Source organism: Phoca vitulina, unplaced genomic scaffold, assembly GCF_004348235.1.
Source record: "Phoca vitulina isolate PV1807 unplaced genomic scaffold, GSC_HSeal_1.0 scaffold12, whole genome shotgun sequence".
NCBI classification, from domain to species: domain Eukaryota; kingdom Metazoa; phylum Chordata; class Mammalia; order Carnivora; family Phocidae; genus Phoca; species Phoca vitulina.
In genome coordinates, this window is record NW_022589715.1 from 11,242,736 (window position 1) to 11,264,469 (window position 21,734).

The following is a 21,734-nucleotide window of genomic DNA, read 5'->3' on the forward strand; positions in this document are numbered from 1 at the left end:
TTTATTTAAAGATTTATGTATTTGAGAGAGAGAGAGAGAGAGAGAGAGAGAGAGAGCACGAGTTGGGGGAGGGGCAAAGGGAGAGAGAGAATCCCAAGCAGACCCCCTGCTGAGCATGGAGCCTGAACGCAGGGCTCGATCTCATGACCTATGAAATCATGACTCGAGAGGAAACCAAGAGTTGGTTGTCTAGCCCATTTTTTTAGTTATTATTTTTTGTATCTCTACACCCAGTGTGGGGCTTGAACTCACGACCTGGAGATTAAGAGTTGCATACTCCACCAACTGAGCTAGCCAGGCACCCCTCATTTGAGTTAATTTAGACTTTCACAAATACTCTCCTTAAAGTCCTTCCAGTTTCTATCCACTGCCTGTTTCCAAAACCCCTCCTACCTTTTAGATATTTCTTGTGGAAGCACAGCATTTCCAGACACCAGAATCTTATTAGTTAACTCTTGCTGCACAACATTACCCCAAACTTAGAAACTTAAAAGAATAAAGATTTATTTCCCAGTTTTTGTGGGTCAGGAATATGGGTGCAGCTTAACCAGGTGATTCCGGCTCAGCTTTTCTCATAGGGTTGCAGTCATCTCAAAGCTTGACTGAGGCAGGATTCTTTTCCGTGTTCACTCACGTGGCTCTTGGCAGGCCTCAGTTCCTCACCGTGTGGACATCTCTACAGACTGCCTCAGTGTCTTCATGATGTTATCTGGCTTCCCCCAAAGCAGGGGAACCATGAGTGAGAGAGAACAAGAGAAAGCACCCAAGATGAAAGCTCTAGTCTTTTTTATAACCTAATCTCAGAAGTGATATACCATCTCTTCTGACCTATTTACTAGCTATTTTTAATATAGTCCAATTGCTAATTTCAGGTTAATAATTACTACTTTTTTTTAAGATTTAATTAATTAATTAATTAATTTTAGAGAGAAAGAGCCCGTACAAGAGCAGGGGGAGGGGCAGAGGGAGAGACAGAATCTCAAGCCGACTCCTCACTGAGCACGGAGCCCCACGTGGAACTCGATCTCACAACCCTGAGATCATGACCTGAGCCAAAACCAAGAGTCGGACGCTTAGCCGACTGAGCTACCCAGGTGCCCCATCACACACACGTATTTTTTGATAATAGTCTTAATGGCTTCTTAAAGTCTATATATTTTTTTAGCCTCACTGTTTTCAATAGTCTGAAGAAACTTCTCCCTTAAGGAGAACCTTCTCTTCTCTGGTGGTTTTTCCTGAAGCAGTTCAGTGTCTTCATTTGAGCTCTTCTTAATCAAGTCTGATCCCTTTAGTGATCTTCAAGTGAAAAGTTTTCCTTTGAGCTGGAGCTGACTTCTGCTAGAGACTTAGCAAACTTGGCTTCTGAATAGACAATGTTTAGGGGTGCCTGGCCAGCTCAGTTGGTAGTCATGAGTTCAAGCCCTGCATTGGGCTTGGAGCCTACTTAAAAAAGAAAAAAGAAATGGGCAATATTTATTTCAAACCCTGGCCAACAAATGTTAAATAAATAAGTTTGAAGCATTTCATAGCATAATTATAAAAATATTTCTTCATATCACCTATCAAATCAGCAAAAATAACACCACCACAAAACTAAACCTGAAAACATTTAAGAACAAGTAGAGGAAAAGTTTGTCTTTCTTAAAAGAGTCTTTAAGAATGGAGGAAAACATCTTTCTGTGAAAATATCAGAGTTCAGTTTAGTTCAGCAAATTTTTACTGAGTCAATATTTTCACTGATAAGAACTTTAAGAAGTCTTTAAAAAGAGTGCTTAACCTGAGAAAGTAATTATTTTGACTCAATGGAGATATGGTGACTTTTTTTTTAAGAAGTACACTCATACTTTAAAAAGCTTACTCTTTTTTTTTTTTTTTAAAGATTTTATTTATTTATTTGACAGAGACATAGCGAGAGAGGGAACACAAGCAGGGGGAGTGGGAGAGGGAGAAGCAGGCCTCCCGCCGAGCGGGGAGCCTGATGCGGGGCTCGATCCCAGGACCCTGGGATCATGACCTGAGCCGAAGGCAGATGCTTAACGACTGAGCCACTTAGGTGCCCATAAAAAGCTTACTCTTAATATTTGCTAATCATTATCAGTTACTTGTGGTTTCTATTTCACTTTTTTTCAATTTTGTGAGTTGGATTTATTTCACATTTATAATTTGGTATGTTTGGGTATCTTTTAGCTTTAGGGTACTTATGCAAAAGAATAAGAATTCTAAAGCCATTTTAGGTAAAAATAATTAATTCATACTTCACTTATGTTCTGTGATCCTCTTTGAAGACATAATTTTAAGATTATGTCTTTTAAGATTAACCTAAATCTAAGATCACTTTCAAGCATAGAGGGGCACAAGTCCTTGGACCACAGGGATGATGATGAGAATACTGCCATTAAATCCTTAAGAAGAGGAGAAGATATACTTTTCCTCAGAAAATTTTAGAGAAATTGAGGTGGTGGTGGCCTTTGGAGCAAGGATTTTTTTGGTTAATACTTCAGAACCTACTAGGATAATACAGTCTACTGGTTGGCACTTCTGACTGAAACAAGCCTATATAATTACTAGTTAATTTTTTTTCCTTTTGCAAGTGTAACTATTTGTTTTTTCCTTTCTTTTAGCATAATTCTCCATCTAGTGATGATAGTTCAGACTACAGCCTTGATTCAGATGTCGAACATACAGAAAGTTCCCACAAAAAAAGAGCTAGTTTCTACAGGGATTATGACATTCCATTTTCTCAGGTATTGCCTTTTTAAAACAATTGTGATCAAATATACACAGCATAAAATTTGCCATTTTAACCATTTTTCAACGTACAATTCAGTGGCATTAGGTATATTCATAGTGTTATGCAACCATCACCACTGTCCTTTTCCAGAATTTTTCATCATCCCAAACAGAACCTGTGTACCCATTAAATGATAACACCTCACTTCCCCCTCCCCACCAGCCCCTGGTAACCACTATTCTACTTTGTCTCTATGAATTTGCCTACTCTATAGGCATATAGGTGGAATAGTACTGTATTTGTCTTTTTCTGTCTGGCTTATTTCACTTAGCATAATTTTTTGAAGGTTCATCTAGCATGTATCAGAATTTCATTCCTTTTTAAGGCTGGATAATATTCCATTGTATGTATATACCATATTTTGTATGTTCCTCTGTTGTTGGACAGATGGATTGCTTCCACCATTTGGCTGTTGTGATAATGCTGCTTATGAACATGGGTGGGTAATATTTCTTTGAGACCCTGCTTTCAGTTCCTTGGAACATATACCTAAGAGTGGATTTGCTGGATCATATAGTAATTCTGTGTTTAATTTTCTGAGGAACTGCGAAAATGGTTCCCATAATGGCTGCACCATTTTACATTCCCACCACAATACATGAGGTTTTCCAGTTTCTCCACATCCTTGCCAAACTTGTTATTTTCTGGGGCTTTTTTGCTTTATTTTGCTTTGGGTTTTATTTTATTTTTTTTGATAATAGCCTTCCTAATATGTGTGAAATGACCTCTCACTGTGGTTTTGAGGTGTTGCCTTTTATTTTTTTTTAAGATTTTATTTATTTGAGAGAGTGAGAGAGCACAAGTGGGGCAGGGGGGAAGGGTAGAGGGAGAAGCAGACTCCCCACTGAGCAGGGAGCCAACTTGGGACTGATCCCAGGACCTGAGCTGAAGGCAGATGCTTAACTGACTGAGCCACCCAGGCACCCCTGAGGTATTGCCTTTTAAGGGGAAAAATGAAATTTTCAGTTTTATTCTTTGCCTTCTGATATTTTGAAAAAATGTTTTATATTTTTCAATATAGAAAAAGAGACATGCAGATGTATGTTATAAATTTTAAATCTTTGAAAATCATACATCATATATTAGATTGCTAGGGCTATCATAACAAAATACTACAGACTAGTGGTTTAAACAACAAAAGTTTATTTTCTAGTAGTCTGGAGGCTATAAGTGCAGATCAAGATGCCAGCAGGGTTGGTAGTCTCTGAGGACCATAAGGGAAAGATCTGTTTAGCCCTTCCTGGCTTGTAGCTGGCTACTGTCTTGCTGCTTTGTCCTCAAATGGTCATTCTGCTATGCATGTACACCCCTAGGGTCTCTCTGTGTGTCCAAATTTCCTCTTATAAGGACATCAGTCAGATTAGATCAAGGCCCACCCTAGCGACCTCATTTTAACTTAATTAACTCTTTAAAGGCCCTATCTCCAAATACAGTCACATTCTGAGGTTTTGGGGGTTAGGGCTTTCACATATGAATTTTGTGACATCTACCTCTTTAAGTGCAAAAAATTATTTGAAGTGTTTTAAATAGAAAAAAAATTAAAAGAACATGATATACTTTATATCTTTCTCAGGCATGTTGTACTGTATGAACAGTCTGCAGTGTAAATAGTCTTTTGTGCTAGAAAAATCTTGATGCTCTCAGGAACACTGGGGAGTGTTCAGATCAATGTGCACCTATCTGAAAAACCGCAGACTTTCTGAGTTCTGGTTTCTGCCAATCTGTCAATATGCTTGTATACAGAGTTCTATTCTTTTTCCTAATTTGATGTTCCTAATCTCTTGTGAGCTTAGAAAACAAAATACTCTGTGTGTTAGAGTTCTTTCATTGCCTTCTGTTTCTCTATTGCCTTCTTTATAGCTGAAGTTGCTCAGTAAGTAACTATTGAATAAATGAAGTTTATTATAATATCTTCTATTAAAATTTGAAAAGAATTGGGGCGCCTGGGTGGCTCAGTCGTTAAGCGTCTGCCTTCAGCTCAGGTCATGGTCCCAGGGTCCTAGGATCGAGCTCCGCGTCGGGCTCCCTGCTCCGTGGGAAGCCTGCTTCTCCCTCTCCTGCTCCCGTGCTTGTGTTCCCTCTCTCGCTGTGTCTCTCTCTCTGTCAAATAAATAAATAAAATCTTAAAAAAAAAAAAAAATTTGAAAAGAATTATACTCTAGTTAATAATTTTGTCGAGTTAGGTGAACGTATCTGTATATTCAGTGTGTCTGCTGATTTTGGAGTAAATGGAGCTGCCATTTCTCAGAACACTAACAGTTATTCATTACTAATGACAAAATTTTTAAATATATCAAACACTGATTTGATACCTAAATTTCATAATTTGCAGGTAGATTTATGTTTTAGAAATAATCAAAAGTTGTTTAGAGACTATTCCAAACAATGAAAAAATGCTCAGAATGATCGTTACTGTTTCAGATAGCAAAGCATTTGAAAATATCAAATAATGAGATTTATAAAAGCTCTTGATTCATAAGCTGTCACTAAAAGTTATTCCAGAAAAGGAGGTATACAATATTTTAAAACAGTGGCAGAAGTATTTTAATAAATATATAGCCTTCTATGGGGGCTACTCTGAAGGACAAAATAAATTTGTATGTATAAACAACATTACATTTGTTTTAACTGACTCATATTTTCTTAAACATTATAATTATTTATTGTCATTAAACTATTATATATCTCTAGAAATACAATGTAATTATTTTTGTTTCAAAAATTCAGTTAAAGAAATTAAGAAAAGAAAAAGGATGATATTTTATATTTACCCACATTTCACTTCCAGTGCTCTTGTTCCTTTGTGTAGATCTGAATTTCAATCTGGTATCATTTTTTTTAAATTTTATTTTATTATGTTAATCACCATACATTACATCATTAGTTTTTGATGTAGTGTTCCATGATTCATTGTTTGTGTATAACACCCAGTGCTCCTTTCAGTATGTGCCCTCTTTATTATTTTTTTTAAATTTTATTTTATTATGTTATGTTAGTCACCATACAGTACATCATTAGTTTTTGATGTGGTGATCCATGCTTCATTGTTTTCGTCTAACACCCAGTGTTCCATGCAGTACGTGCCCTCCTTAATACCCATCACCGGGCTAACCCATCCCCCCACCACCCTCCCCTCTAAAACCCTCAGTTTGTTTCTCAGAGTTCATAGTCTCTCATGGTTCATCTCTCCCTCCGAATTTCCCCCCTTCATTTTTCCCTTCCTTCTCCTAATGTCCCCCATGCTATTCCTTATTTTCCACAAATAAGTGAAGCCATATGATAATTGACTTTCTCTGCTTGACTTATTTCACTTAGCATAATCTCCTCCACTCCCATCCATGTTGATGTAAAAGTTGGGTATTCATCCTTTCTGATGGCTGAGTGATACTCCATTGTATATACAAACCACATCTTCTTTATCCATTCATCTGTCTCGTCTCTTTCCACAGTTCGGCTATTGCGGACATTGCTGCTATGAACATTGGGGTGCATATGACCCTTCTTTTCACTACATCTGTGTCTTTGGGGTAAATACCCAGTAGTGCAATTGCTGGGTCATAGGGTAGCTCTATTTTTAATTTTTTGAGGCACCTCCACACTGTTTTCCAAAGTGGCTGTACCAACTTGCATTCCCACCAACAGTGTAAGAGGGTTCCCCTTTCTCACAACCTCTCTAACATTTGTTGTTTCTTGCCCTGTCAATTTTTGCCATTCTAACTGGTGTAAGGTGGTATTTCAATGTGGTTTTGATTTGAATTTCCCTGATGGCTAATGAAGATGAACATTTTTTCATGTGTCTGTTAGCCATTTGTATGTCTTCTTCAGAGAAGTGTCTGTTCATGTCTTCTGCCCATTTTTTGACTTGATTATTTGTTTTTTGGGTGTTGAGTTTGAGAAGTTCTTTATAGATCTTAGATACCGGCCCTTTGTAGTATCATTTGCAAAAATCTTCTCCCATTCCGTGGGTTGCCTCTTTGTTTTGTTGACTGTTTCCTTTGCTGTGCAGAAGCTTTTTATCTTGATGAAGTCCCAGAAGTTCATTTTTGCTTTTGTTTCAATAGCTTTTGGAGATGTATCTTGAAGGAAGTTGCTGTGGCTGATGTCAAAGAGGTTATTGCCTATGTTCTCCTCTAGGATTTTGATGGATTCCTGTCTCACATTGAAGTCTTTCATCCATTTTGAGTTTATCTTTGTGTATGGTGTTAGAGAATGGTCGAGTTTCATTCTTCTGCATGTGGCTGTCCAATTTTCCCAGCACCATTTATTGAAGAGACTGTCTTTTTTCCATTGGACATTCTTTCCTGCTTTGTCCAAGATTATTTGGCCATAGAGCTGAGGGTCCATTATCTGGGCTCTCTATTCTGCTCCATTGGTCTATATGTCTGTTTTTGTGCCAGTACCATGCTGTCTTGATGGATCACTGCTTTGTAATATAGCTTGAAATCGGGCAACGTGTTGCCCCCAGCTTCTAAGTTCTAAGAATAGTGCAAAGAACTCCTGTATATCTTTCACCCAGATTCCCAGAATGTTAACATTTTACTGCATATGCTTTGTTTTCTCCTTTACCTTTCTTCTCTCCTCTTCTCTTTAGAGGATCTAATTTGTCATTAAACCCATCTATTAAGTTCTTAATTCCAGTGTTTATGTTTTTCAAATCTAGAAATTTGGTTTTTTTTTCAAATCTTTAGAGTAATTTTATAGTTCCCAGTTCACTGCTAAAATTCTCGTGTCTTTTTTTTTTTAAGATTTTATTTATTTATTTGACAGAGAGAGACACAGCAAGAGAGGGAATATAAGCAGGGGGAGAGGGAGAGGGAGAAGCAGGCTTCCCGCCGAGCAGGGAGCCCAATGTGGGGCCCGATCCCAGGACCCTGGGATCATGACCTGAGCCGAAGGCAGACACTTAACAACTGAGCCACCCAGGTGCCCCTCTCATGTCATTTACTTGAAAATAACAAGCACAGATATTTTAAAATCTGTGTCACATGAATTTCAATATCTGGAGTCTGTTTCTATTACTGGTTGCTTTTAGCTGTTCCTCATGCCAGTCTTATCTCCTCATATGACTAGGTTTTTTGTTTGCTTTTGTATTGTGTGCTGAGCATTGTGTTTGCAAAATACAGTGCATTTTGTAGAAATAATTTGAGGCCTGAGATGATATTAATTTCCTTCAGAGAGGATTTTTACTTGCTCCTGACAAATTTTTAGTGACCCTTACAAACTTTATTCCAACTTCAGGGTTTGAAGATAGATTGGACTGTAGCCTCTGACCCACGTTTTGAGATTGACCCAAAACTGGTGGGTGGGGGTTACTAAGGCTTCTATTTTTTCTAGACTCTGGATTTCTCCTTTTGTTCCCATAGATTAAAGGGGCAGTCAGAAGTGCTCTTGAACCTTTCAGCTGATTTTTCATGCCGGGCTGATGCTTTCAGAGCAAAAACCGCTCCAGATGCTGCTCATTTCTCATGATTTTCATCTACTCCATGGATATTAATGGTCCAGTAATCCCTCACACGTTTGATAGCTCTCTCATGTTTACAGTGGATTAAAAAAATATTGTGTCTATCTTTTGTACATTTTTTAGGAGGAGAACTGATCTGAATTATTTAGTCTGCTAGGAGAAAAAGTTCAGTACCATTTCCTCCACATATGTTTTAGAGTTGACTCACTGAGATTAGAAAGTACCCTAAGTACATCCTAAAACTTCTGTTTTCCTAGATAACAAATGCCTGCTGTATAACTTCTATAATTTAGGCCAAAAATAGAATATAGTATTAACATCTAGCTATTAAATTTGAGGAGTTAGTATATATTCCCTTTTCCTTATCCTTGTTCAAGGCCTCCCATTCCCTTATTTCATGTTTACAGTGATTGTCGTGGGACCAGTTTCCGTTTTACAGAAAGCCAGTCTGCCCTGCAGACATTCTAGCCAAGAATATAGGCTCATAATTAGTCAGCAGAGTGATTGGAGAAACTGTATCCTACTTGTAGAACTTACAGGCTTTTTCATTTCTGTTATCTTCTTGCAGGAAGGCTTTAAAAAATACTTGCTAGATCTTTGCTGATGAATGCATTTTGTTCGTTCCAAATGATGAACATGTGAAACATATGGAGATACTCTCCTAGAGAACTGGGGCTGCTCCTGTAATGTCATCCATTTAGTGCTTCGTGGAGTACTAGCACTGCATGGGTGATGCTCAGACTCAAACATTAGAGTTTTTCACTGCAGAAGGAGCCCTGGGTTGGGGGGGGGTGTTTGCATCATTAGAGGGCTATTAGGAATATTTGCAGTTGGGAAAACTAGCTAGGGGTATAAATAGAAAGTTTAGGGATAATTCTATTTTAAAAAGTAGGAATATGGAGATTATTTTTGTAAAAGCTGTGAAAAATCAGAGAATTAAATTAATATTAAGAATTAAAAGTTTTTGGGGCACCTGGGTGGCTCAGTTGGTTAAGCGTCTGCCTTCAGCTCAGGTCATGATCCCGGGATACTGGGATCAAGCCCTGCATCAAGCTCTCTGCTTGGCCGGGAGCCTGCTTCTCCCTCTCCTTCTGCCTACTGCTCTGCCTACTTGTGCTCTCTCTCTCTCTCTCACTGTCAAATAAATAAATAAAATCTTAAAAAAAAAAATTAAAAGTTTTGGGGGCACATGGGTGGCTCAGTCAGTTAAGCATCCGACTCTTGATCTCAGCTTGGGTCTTGCTCCTCAGGGTTGTGAGTTTAAGCCCCCCATTGGGCTCTATGCTGGGCGTGGAGCCTGCTTAAAAAAAAAAAAAAGAATTAAAAGTTTTTATAAAAAGCATCTAATCTGAGAGAAAAATTCATACTCTTTAAAGGTATCATTGAAGAATTAATAAATCACATTTTTTTTGGATGATTTGTTTTTTGATGTTGAATTGATAAGTTCTTTATATATTTTGGATACTGACCCTTTATCAAATACGTCATTTGCAAATATCTTCTCCCATTCAGTAGGTTGTCTTTTTAGTTTTGTTCGTTGTTTCCTTTGCTGAGCAGAAGCTTTTTATTTTGATGTAGTTCCAACAGTTTATTTTTGCTTTTGTTTCCCCTACCTCAAGAGACACATCTAGAAAGATGTTACAGCCAGTGTCGGAGAAATTACTACCTGTGCTCTCTTCTAGGATTTTTATGGTTTCAGGTCTCACAATTAGGTCCTTAATCCATTTGAGTTTGTTTTTATGTATGGTGGTCCATTTTCAGTCTTTTGCATGTATCTGTCCAATTTTCCCAACACCATTTGTTGAAGAGACTTTCTTTTCTCTCTTTTTTTTTAAAGATGATTTATTTATTTATTTGACAGAAAGCAGAACGAGCAGGAGAGAACATGAGTGGGGGGGGTAGAAGGGGAGGGAGAAGCAGACTCCCCGCTGAGCAGGAAGTCCCGACGTGAGGCTCGATCCCAGGACTCTGGGATCATGACCTGAGTTGAAGGCAGACGCTTAACTAACGGAGCCACCCAGGTGCCCCAAGACTGTCTTTTTCCCATTGCATATTCTTGTCTCCTTTGTCAAAGATAAATTGACCATATAATTGTGGGGCTATTTCTGGGCTTTCTGTTATGTTCCATTGATCTATGTGTCTGTTTTTGTGCTAGTGCTATACTGTTTTGATTACTACAGCTTTGTAATATAACTGGAAGTCTGGAATTGTGATACCTCAGTTTTGTTTTGTTTTCTTTTTCAAAATTGTTTTGGCCTACTCGAAGTCTTTTGTGGTTCCATATAAATTTTAGGATTGTTTATTCTAGTTCTGTAAAAAATGCTCTTGGTATTTTGATAGGGATTGCATTAAATCTATAGATTGCTTTGGGTAGTATAAACATTTTAATGATATTTGTTCTTCCAATCCATGAGCATGGAATGTCTTTCCATTTGTTTGTGTCATCTTCAATTTATTTTTTTTTAAAGATTTTATTTATTTATTTATTTCAGAGAGGGAGAGAGCAAGAAAGGGCAAGCATGAGTGGGGGGCGGGGAAGCAGACTCCCCGCTGAACAGAGAGCCCAATGTGGGGCTTGATCCCACCTGAGCTGAAGACAGACACTTAACCGACAGCCACCCAGGCACCCCTCATCTTCAATTTCAATTTCTTTCATCAATGTTTTATAGTTTTCAGAGTACAGATTTTTCACCTCTTTGGTTAAGTTTATTCCTAGGTATTTTATTATTTTTAGTGCAACTGTAAGTGAGATTGTTTTCTTAATTTCTCTTTCTGCTGCTTCATTATTAGTGTATAGAAATGCAACAGATTTCTGTACATTGATTTTGTAGGCTCTGTGACCTTAATGAATTCATTTATCAATTCTGGTAGTTTTTTGGTAGAGTCATTAGAGTTTTCTATATATAGTATCATGTCATCTGCAAATAGTGAAAATTTTACTTCTTCCTTACCAATTTGGGTGCATTTTATTCCTTTCTCTTGTTTGATTGCTGTGGCTAGGATTTCCAGTACTATGTTGAATAAAAGAGGTGAGAGTCAACATCCTTGTCTTGTTCCTGGCCTTAGGGGGAAAGCTCTCAGTTTTTCCCCATTGAGGATGATGTTAGCTATGGGTTTTTCATATAAGGCCTTTATTATGTTGAGGTATGTTCCTTCTAAACCTACTTTGTTGAGGATTTTTATCATGAATGGATGTACTTTGTTAAATGCTTTTTCTTCTTCTATTGAAATGATCATATGGTTTTTATCCTTTCTCTTATTGATATGATGTATCACAGTGATTGATTTGTGAATATTGAATCACCCTTGCAGCCCAAGAATAAACCCCACTTGAATGTCATGAATGATATTTTTAATGTATTGTTGGATTCGGTTTGCTAATATTTTGTTGAGGATTTTTGCATAAATATTCATCAGAGATATTGGCCTGTAGTTCTCTTTTCTGGTGGTGTTTTTATCTGATTTTGGAATCAGGATAACGCTGGCCTCATAGAATGAATTTGGAAGTTTTTCTTCCTCTTCTATTTTTTGGAAAAGTTTGAGAAGAATAGGTATTAACTCTTCTTTAAATGTTTGGTAGAATTCACCTGTGAAACCATCTGGATCCTGGGCTTTTGTTTATTGGGAGTTTTTGGATTAATGAATCAATTTCATTGCTAGTAATCAGTCTGTTCAAATTTTCTCTTTCTTCCTGATCAGTTTTGGTAGGTTATGTGTTTCTAGGAATTTATCCATTTCTTCTAGGTTGTCCAGTTAGTTGGCATATTTTTCATAATATTTATCCTCTTACAGTCTGTTGTGTTTCTGTGGTATTGGTTGTTATTTCTCCTCTTTTGTTTCTGATTTTGTTTGAGTCTTTTTTTTTTTTTAATGAGTTTGACTAGAGAATTAATCAATTTTGTTGTCTTTTCAAAGAACCAGTTCCTGGTTTCATTGATCTGTTCTGTTGCTTTTTTAGTTTCCTATATCATTTATTTCTCCTCTAATCTTTATTATTTCCTTCCTTCTGTTGATTTCTGGTTTTATTTGTTCTTTTTCTAACTCCTTTAGGTATAAGGTGAGGTTATTGAGTTTTTTGTTTTGTTTTGTTTTGTTTTGCTTCTTGAGGTAGACTTGTATTGCTATAAACTTCCCTCTTAGAACTGCTTTTGCTGCATCCCAAAGATTTTGGACCATTGTGTTTTCATTTTCAGTTGTCTCCATGTATTTTTTTTATTTCTTCTCTGATTTCTTGGATGACCCACTCATTGTTTAATAGCATCTTATTTAACCTCCATGTATTTGTGCTCTTTCCAGATTTTTTCTTGTGATTGATTTCTAGTTTCATAATGTATTATGGTCAGAAAAGATGCATGGTATAAACTTTGATCTTTTTGAATTTGTTGAGACTTGTTTTGTGAGCTAATATGTGATCTATTCTGGAGAGTGTTCCATGTGCACTTGAAAAGAATGTGTATTCTGTTTTAGCATGGAATGTTCTGAATATATCTATTAAATCCATCTGGTCTAGCATGTCATGGAATCACATTTTTTAATAAGAGGAAAAGTCGACATCATTCAACTAATTAATTAATCTTCACCTTAATCTAAGTAATTATTTATTTTATTTTATTTTCATAGTTTTTTATTAAAAATGTCAGAAACACTGCCTTTTGGCTACAATTATAAATCCCTTTCTGAATTTCTGAAGTGCTAGATGAGAACAGTTGATTTTAAAAACAACAAACAACAAAAAAAATTTCTAAAACACTGCTCAAGGGACACCTGGGTGGCTTAGTCAGTTGGGCGTCTGCCTTAAGCTCGGGTCATGATCCCAGGGTCCTGGGATTGAGCCTCACATCGGGCTCCCTGCTCAGTGGGGAGCCTACTTCTCCCTCTGCCTGTACTGCTCCCCCCTGCTTGGGCTCTCTCTCTCTCTGACAAATAAATAAATGAAATCTTTAAAAAAAACAAAAACACTGCTCAAAGTAAGTCAGAAACCTAATACAATATCTTTAAAATTTAAAATTGATGAGCTAATTGATTTTCTTGGTATGTTTAGTTAAGTATTTTTTTCTCTATTTTATAATTACTGAAAAGATCTTAATATTTCCCTGCATTTTATTAAAAACTCATAGTCTCATGTTGGTAATCTGCCAGGGCAGACAGTATTTTTATATTATATTTAAAATGTGCTAAGCTGAAGATGAGTCATGGTCTGGGTTTTGCTAGATCTTCAAACTGTAATTAGGTGCATTTTTTCTTTCTTTCTTTTAAAAACATTTGACAGAAGATATGACTGAACTAATACAAATATTTTAGTGAATAGAGATGGAATTGAATACTATCATTAAATAAAATTGTAGGACTAGGGGTGCCTGGGTGGTTCAGTTGGTTAAGTGTCCGGGTCTTGATCTCAGGGTTGTGAGTTCAAGCCCCGCATTAGGTTCCATGCTACTTTAAAAAAAAATTGTAGGACTAAAGTATATTCTTAGTTTTCATATGTTTTAGTAAAATAAATTATTAATAAAATTAATAATGTATAGTATAATAAATATTTCCTAATGAGCAATTTTTTCACTAGATGTTTTTAACTTTTAGGGAAATCCTTGTTAGGCCTCAGATATAAACATTTCCTTTTTCTAAAATTTCCACACATGTTTTTTTTATTTTTTTATTTTTTTATTTTTTATTTTTTATTTTTTTTAAAGATTTTATTTATTTATTTGAGAGAGAGAATGAGATAGAGAGAGAGCATGAGAGGGGGGAGGGTCAGAGGGAGAAGCAGACTCCCTGCTGAGCAGGGAGCCTGATGCGGGACTCGATCCTGGAACTCCAGGATCATGACCTGAGCCGAAGGCAGTCGCTTAACCAACTGAGCCACCCAGGCGCCCTGTTTTTTTTAATTAAGTATAATTATAATGCTTAAATTTGTCATTTGGGACAATATTAGGAGAATATATATTTTCTTCCACTTCAAGCTATTTTACTGTATTTTCCATATTTTCAAAAAGACTATATTTTTTGGAGAAGGAATTCATGTATAATGGTGTGGGTTTTTGAGTATACTTTTATACTCATATATCGAGACATGGGACATGGAAAACAAAAAGTGAACAAAACACACTCACCAGCAAGATCTATGAACTTTAGAATGTTTAATAATACCAGAGTAGCATTTAGCTTTTTGAACTTTAAATACTTTAGCTTTAAATACTGTCATAGACAAGTACTAACCAAGAGTTAGAACTACAACTATCTTCCCCTTCTTTCTCCAAATTTCTGAGGGAAAAAAGATGTCCTGTATTACTATCAATTCATTTATTTAACTGAAAAATCCTGATAATGATTGTCCATTTTCACTTAGCATGGACACTTATCAGGAAGCTACATGACATCAAAGAAGAGTCAACATAACAAAAAATTTAAAAGTAAAGAATATGATGAGTACAGTACGTACAGTGATGACAACTTTGGTACCTACAGTCAGGAAACAGAGGAAGATTTTGCCAGTCAGCTGAAACAATACAGACAAGCTAAAGAAACCTCAACTACTGCTTTAGGATCATCATTTTCTAAAGAACCAGGGAAAAAACAAAGAATGAAAGCTCAGCAAGGTAAGTATGAAATTGCCAGTCTTTTTTGAATATGAGAGCCTTATTACAACAGGCAGCTATGGAGTAACAACTTAAATTTCTTAGTCCCTTCTCAAGATCAGCTTATTCCCATGGTTCCTGAATTTGTTTTTCTTTATTTTATAGATTTTGAGGACAAACATCTACGAATATTTCAGTCTGCATGATATCTTCATATTTGAATTAGAAAGATACGCTAATATTTTAAAAGTATATAAAAATGTAAAACAACTTTCCCATTATGTTTTTTCCCTTTCCTTGTACGATGATATCAGTATACTGAAAAAATGGCTTACCTTTTTCAGTTGTTTCTGTTACTCTGCGCACTGCTTTATATTTTAGACCTGTAAAGACAGAATTCTGGGGAGCTATTCTTTTATTAGACTTTAAAAGATGATAATCATCTTTGCTATGCAAAGGTACTTATACTTAGGATTATGGATATCCTTCAAGATTGGAAATAAGAACATAAACTAAGAAATTTCTCGAGTGATCATCACTTCATCTGCTGTATTGAGGCACATGATCCCTGGAGAGACCAGGGCAAGTTGCCGTAGAAACTATGGGTCACATAAAAGTCAAATCAACCTTACAAATTGTCCACTCCATATCTGCTTCAAGAAAACTGGAGCAAGATGAGGCTGAGGTGAAGGAGTGAGCCCCTAACCCAATGTTACTATACTTTCTATATTGTTGAAAAAAGGAATCAGTTATGAGTAAATGTGATTATTTTTATGACTTTATTTTTTCTTGATTTCCTAGCAAAATTCCTTTGAAAAATATGAATCCGGGCTTTGCTGACCTAAAAAGGAAAGGAATTTGTCTGTGCATATGCTATTGTAATTAGTTAAGTTTCTTCCTGAAGTCTAGACATAGTGGTGTCAGGAATCATTCCACTTCGGGAATAAGGGAACATAGAGAGGTTTTGCTCATCCATTCCCACCTGGGGTTTTCTCTTTCAAGCTCTTCCTGTTTGTTCTGTTAAAGAATTGAGTATTCTTTTATTTTTGACATTCATTTTCCCCCCTCAGTTATGAAAGTAATATATGGTCAAATGCAGAAAACTTTTCTATGTGTGGAAACAATAACAAAGATCAAAGATAAAACAAAAATAATTTGAATCCCTATACCCAGAAATAACTACTATTAATATTTTTGGTGTACATTCTTCCAGAATTTTTCTGGCCGTTATTTTTAACAAAAAACTATGCATACTGTTGAACTTGTTTTTTTCCCTTAACTATGAATTGTATTGTTCTTACATTAATGAGTAGCTTTTAATGCTAACATTCTATTCAATTAAATAGATATACCATAATTTGTCTAACAGATTCTTAGGTTTGTGTGATCGTAATCACTTGAGATTTAAGTTGCACCCATTTTTTTTTAAATTCTGTGATTAATCCTATATATTTATATATGTCTCAAAGAGCATCTTCACAAATATTTTTTCTTAAGAATAAATTCTGAAATGCAGAATTGAATCAAAAGATACAGCCACGCATTTGAAAATTTTTTATCCACATACCAAGTTGATTTCCAAAAAGTTGATAGACCAATTTATAACACCCCACCAGTATGTGAAAATGCCAATTTCTCCAAATCCATACCAACACTATTCTTTGAGATAAAAATTGGTATGTTATTTTTAAACTTTTAGTTTTTTATTTCTTTTAATGAAGTAAAACATTTTTTCTTATATTTATTTGCTGTTTTGTAGGTTTAAGAACACTTAATACATAAGAAAATGTATTAGTTTGATGTGACTTTGGTAAAATGAGAAATGACTCTATATAGTAACTTGCCATCCTAATACATAATTTTTGCAATTTTAGATACTTTTAAATGCCAAGTTTTTTAAAAGTAAAAGGTATAAATTTTACTTGGAAATATATGTGATACCTACTCAAAATTATCACTAGAAACTCAATTTGGTCAAATTAACCACAATGTCTTCCTTAAGGATGAATATAATATTTAATTCCCTTAAAAACAGAAAGCCTTGTTATTTCCTATTCAAAGGAAAATTGAAAAGAACAAAACTAGCTTTGACTTCTGTAGCCATGTGTATTCTGGTGCCTTGACCTCCTTATTGTTAACATCCTTTAAAAAAAAAAAAAGAATGAGAAGCACTACTGGAAAGTAAAATGTAAAGATTTAATTAATTTTTTTCATTGAATCTAGAGAAGAAGAAAAAAAATGCACTGTATATTATAGACTATTTAAAATATGCTGTTCCCTATAAACTGATAGGTTGACAGGTGTGTTGTTTTTCTATAATATTTGAAGTACATTTTAACTCTTTTAGGTATTGAACAGAGGGTTAAAACTTTTAATGTTGGTCGTGGACGTGGTTTGCCGAAGAAAATCAAACGCAAAGACCGTGGGGGAAGAACCAATAAAGGGCCTAATATTTTTTCAGGAATGGATGACTATCAAGAGGTACTGAGAATTTATAACGAGGAGAGCTTTTCCATCTTTTAACCTATTTGGCTGCAAAGAAAGCATTGTGATTTTAATGCTACTTTCCTAGTAAATGAAAAATTTCCAGCTAAGATCAAATGAGTATAAATAGATTCTAAAAAAAAGAAATAAAAGAATTGTTGTTTTAATTAGTCAAGATACTAGTATAGAGATGCAAATTTAGGTGACCTTGAAATAAAATTAATGTGTTTGAAAGCACCTCAAAATAAAACTGGTATGTCGGAAAGCAAAAATGTGATTCTAGTAGTTCTCTGTTGTACTTTACTTTCCTAGGAGTCATCTTCCCCAGACGCAAAGGGCAATAAAATGCTAATAGCTCAATATGAAGCATGGCTAATAAGGGAGATACTGTAGCGGTAAATTAACTTATTAGAACTAAAAGCAGTGAAAGAGAAGAAAAGGCACTATAAATGGTTCGAAGGATGACTTTGTGTACCTTGTGTATAGTAAATAGTGAATAAATATATGTTGAATTGAATTCTGAACATGTACATTTCAGCCTTGTTGCAACTCTTGGGGTTAAAGTGGTCCAAATCCAGTATTCTGCCACTGTTCCAGTAAGATTGATTGAATTATACAGAGCAAGGGTAGGTTATTAAAAGCTACGACCTTGAGTGAGAGCAAAGGGATAGCAATATATTGTAATGTGAAAATGCTTGATTTTCTGATGTCTGGGTTTAAAGATAAGGGGCAAAGATTTCTTTCTTTCTTTTTTTTTTAAGATTTTATTTATTTGACAGAGAGACAGTGAGAGAGGGAACACAAGCAGGGGGAGAGGGAGAGGGAGAAGCAGGCTCTCCACTGAGCAGGGAGCCCAATGCGGGGCTCCATCCCAGGACCCTGGGATCATGACCCGAGCTGAAGGCGGACGCTTAATGACTGAGCCACCCAGGTGCCCCAAGGGGCAAAGATTTCTTAATATGTACTCCTTACTGTACTATTTAGGGAGATGTTAATAGGTATGACCTAAAAAAAGAAGTTCAGGCCGAAATAAATTTGTGAAACCCAGCACATGCCAGTCTACTCTTGGGGATTCTCAGTTGACATTAATGTATTAAAGGCTTCTTGCAAGTTAGGTATAGAAAAGCCTGTTTTAGGGCGCCTGCGTGGCTCAGTTGGTTAAGCGACTGCCTTCGGCTCAGGTCATGATCCTGGAGTCCTGGGATCGAGTCCCGCATCGGGCTCCCTGCTCAGCGGGGGGTCTGCTTCTCCCTCTGACCCTCTTCCCTCTCGTGCTCTCTGTCTCTCATTCTCTCTCTCAAATAAATAAATAAAATCTTAAAAAAAAAAAAAGCCTGTTTTACTTTGTTCAATCCATTGTTTTCATATTTTACTTGACCCTGAACTTCCCCTCACTCTTGCCCAATCTATTAACATTCATTGAGCCACTCACTATTCCATGGAATAGCAGCTTTGGAAACAAGCTTAGAATTTCTGAGTGATTGTAACCTGCCTATCCATCTTCCTACATTCCTCTAGAGTGTGCTGCTTTCCCTAGACCAAATTAATATGAATGCTGTCTGAAAGTAAGCTTTCTCCTATATCCAATAGGTACACACTATGCTTGGAAAAAAAATTAGCTTCCAAGAAAGTGTGGCTTTGAACAAGTTACTACCTGAATCTGAGCTTTAATTTGCTTAATCTGTAAAATGAAAATATGGTATTAAATTAACTCTAAGGAGACCTTCAAGCACTAACATGTTTACAGATCTGGATTGCAACTAAAAGATTCTTTATCATGTTATAGAAAATCAGAATAAATTATTTCTTTTGCATTCATCAGATTTAGAATATTTTTCCTTTTGCTTACTAAGATTAAAATGTTATCAACTGTGTCAGTTTATTGGCTGTCAAGAGAGATTTCTTATGATTCCAGAAACAACCAGGAGAGGGCCAGATCCCAAGCAAGTAGCTCATATTCGGGAGTGGTCTGGGGGAAACCTATGCAGGGTAGAGTGAACATGCTAGAGTGGCCAACATAGATCCATTACCATCCTTTCCAGGGCGTGTGAGATCCTCCCAAAGCCAGATAAATTCACAGATACCTGCATGTCCACACGAACTGTCTTGAAAACTCTGTGTGGTCATAGAACAAGTAAATTTTTGATAGATTTGAAGGACTTATTTATTCTGTTGGCCATAAAACCTCCCTTAATTTTTTTGTATTTATAACAGCTGTTACATTTTCTGTAAATACATATTATTTTGCTGGCAAATCTTTTCATTCCCTCTTCCTTATGTATTTTAAAAAATATTTTATGCTCTTGTTCCTTATACCAATGTAATACATCTTCTAGAGTAAATACATTTTAAAATAACCAAATAGGTACTTTAGTTTTCCCTCTCTCCATCTTTCCTTTCTCTCCCTCTTTCTTTTTTTTTCTCCCTCTTTGTTGAATTGTGTTTTCTTAGAGGTAGTATGATACAGTGTAAAGGGTTCTAGCTATCCTGACCGCTGACTTGCCATACGACCCTTGGCAAGTCACTAATTTCTCTAATAGCCACTTTTCACATTTGTCTAGTGAGGCTGATGAACTAAATGACTTCTGTGGTTCTTCCAACTCTTATATTACAAGAGATCTTAGGGTAGAGGACATTCGTGTCGCTTCTATAGGCTTAGACTTAAAAGATCAGATCTTTTAGGCACGTTATTTTGTCCTAAAATTTTATTGTTAAAGCTGCTTTAGACTTTCTAGAATATCTTGATTATAATTAGGTTTCTCATGGTTATGGATACTGATATACTTTCTACTCATTTAAACTAAACTAAACAACTAAACTAAACTAAAAAACAAAAAAACCGACTATCCTCTATTAAAACAATGAGGCACATCATTAGAAAGTAACATAGAATGCGTTACTGATGAAATAGAGGTACAACTTGGTGCATTTTTCAGGGTGGTTTTGGGTTTTCTTTGGTGATTACTTAATATTTTACTTTTCAATTTCAGTTATATTCTCCAAGTTGGCCTATTGGTTTTGTATAATGCATTCTCCTTGGCTTCCTATTTTATTATAGCCACCATTCTTTGTACAGAAGGCATATGTGAGCTGGTCATTTATATCTACTTGTTCTAAATGAGCCTGGAAATAGAAAATGTTTGTGAGTCAAATTTACATAAATTTAAGACATTTTAAATGATCCTATCAAGAATAGTATAAGCAATTTCATTGTGTTTTTCCTGGGGCAATTTGGGTATACTTATATTTTTTAAAAGAACCTATAGGATTATCTGTTTTCTTGGTATTTTTGTACTTTTTCCCCCAGAATTCTTACAGTAAAACATATATTTCAAATGCAAACACTGAGGATCAGATTTAAGTCTAGCCATGTTTTGCCTCAAGTGTTTGCTCTGAGGCAGTTTCCTATTTTCAGTAGGTTGTGTATTGTTCTCCCATCTCCTTAGCAAATTGAAGGAAAGGGACACAAATCAAATTAGAAGAGCAAATAGTTTATTGTGAGCTCCTGCTATATACAAAGCATGGTGCATACCAGGTGTTTGAAAAACAGTGCTATTTTATAGAGCTCATGAATCTAAGTCCTTAGCATGGCTAAGCATCCTACTCTTGTTACTCAATCTTCTTGTACTCATAGCAAAAGTTGAATAGAGGTCTAAGGAGAAAGTAAGGAAAACAGGTAGGGCTGTGAGATTTTCTACCATATACTTCTTTTTGTTATTTTTTAAAAGTTAAAGGAAATACATCCTCCCTCTTTTTTTTTTTCCTAAAGGAAGTACAGAATAACCACACATGCAAAATATCTCTAATTTTTTGGAGATCCATCTAGAGACATACACTTTAAACATGGGGTTATATTCTTTTAGTCTTTTTTCTTTGTCTTTATTATTATAAAATTCAGATCAGTTTTCCACTTACTAAAGTACTGTGAACATTTTCTTATGTCCCTAAATTGTCTTTCCATCTCATCAATTTGTAATGATTTCATACTAATCTACACTGATCTGCATCATAATGTATTTGACTGGTCTCATTGTTTGGGATGTGTAGCGTATTTCTAGGTGTCTGTCTGCTTGTTTGTTGTTTTATCATGTAAAGTAATTCTGCAGTAATTTTTGTGAATAAATGTATGTGTGCCTCCCCGATAATTCCTTCAGAATACTCCTGAAAAGTGCAAATTTTGTGTCAAACAGTATGGATATTATCAATCTTTTATAACATAGCTATCAACAATCACAAGAATGCACATTTAACATCTTTGCCAAGAGTAGTAGTGTTAATTTTCAAGCTTTTCATAATTTTATTTTTAAAAAGTAGTTGTACAGCCTCATTAAAATAGAGGGTTCTTTGCAACCACTAGTAGCAGTGAGCAGTGTATGAAAAGCGTATCTCTCCAAATAAGTGTATAGTGTCTGAATGGCCACTC

General features: G+C 35.8%; 1 protein-coding gene across 1 annotated transcript in view; it reads left to right on the forward strand.

The window, feature by feature from the left end:
- The window catches only part of ZC3H6 (zinc finger CCCH-type containing 6), a 62,770-nt gene that overhangs the window by 29,669 nt on the left and 11,367 nt on the right, over positions 1 to 21,734 (forward strand). The window contains exons 3-5 of the mRNA XM_032410476.1: positions 2,622 to 2,744; positions 14,599 to 14,848; positions 17,175 to 17,308. Of these exons, the coding sequence (XP_032266367.1) occupies positions 2,622 to 2,744; positions 14,599 to 14,848; positions 17,175 to 17,308 (507 nt within the window). The remainder of the gene's footprint in view (positions 1 to 2,621; positions 2,745 to 14,598; positions 14,849 to 17,174; positions 17,309 to 21,734) is intronic.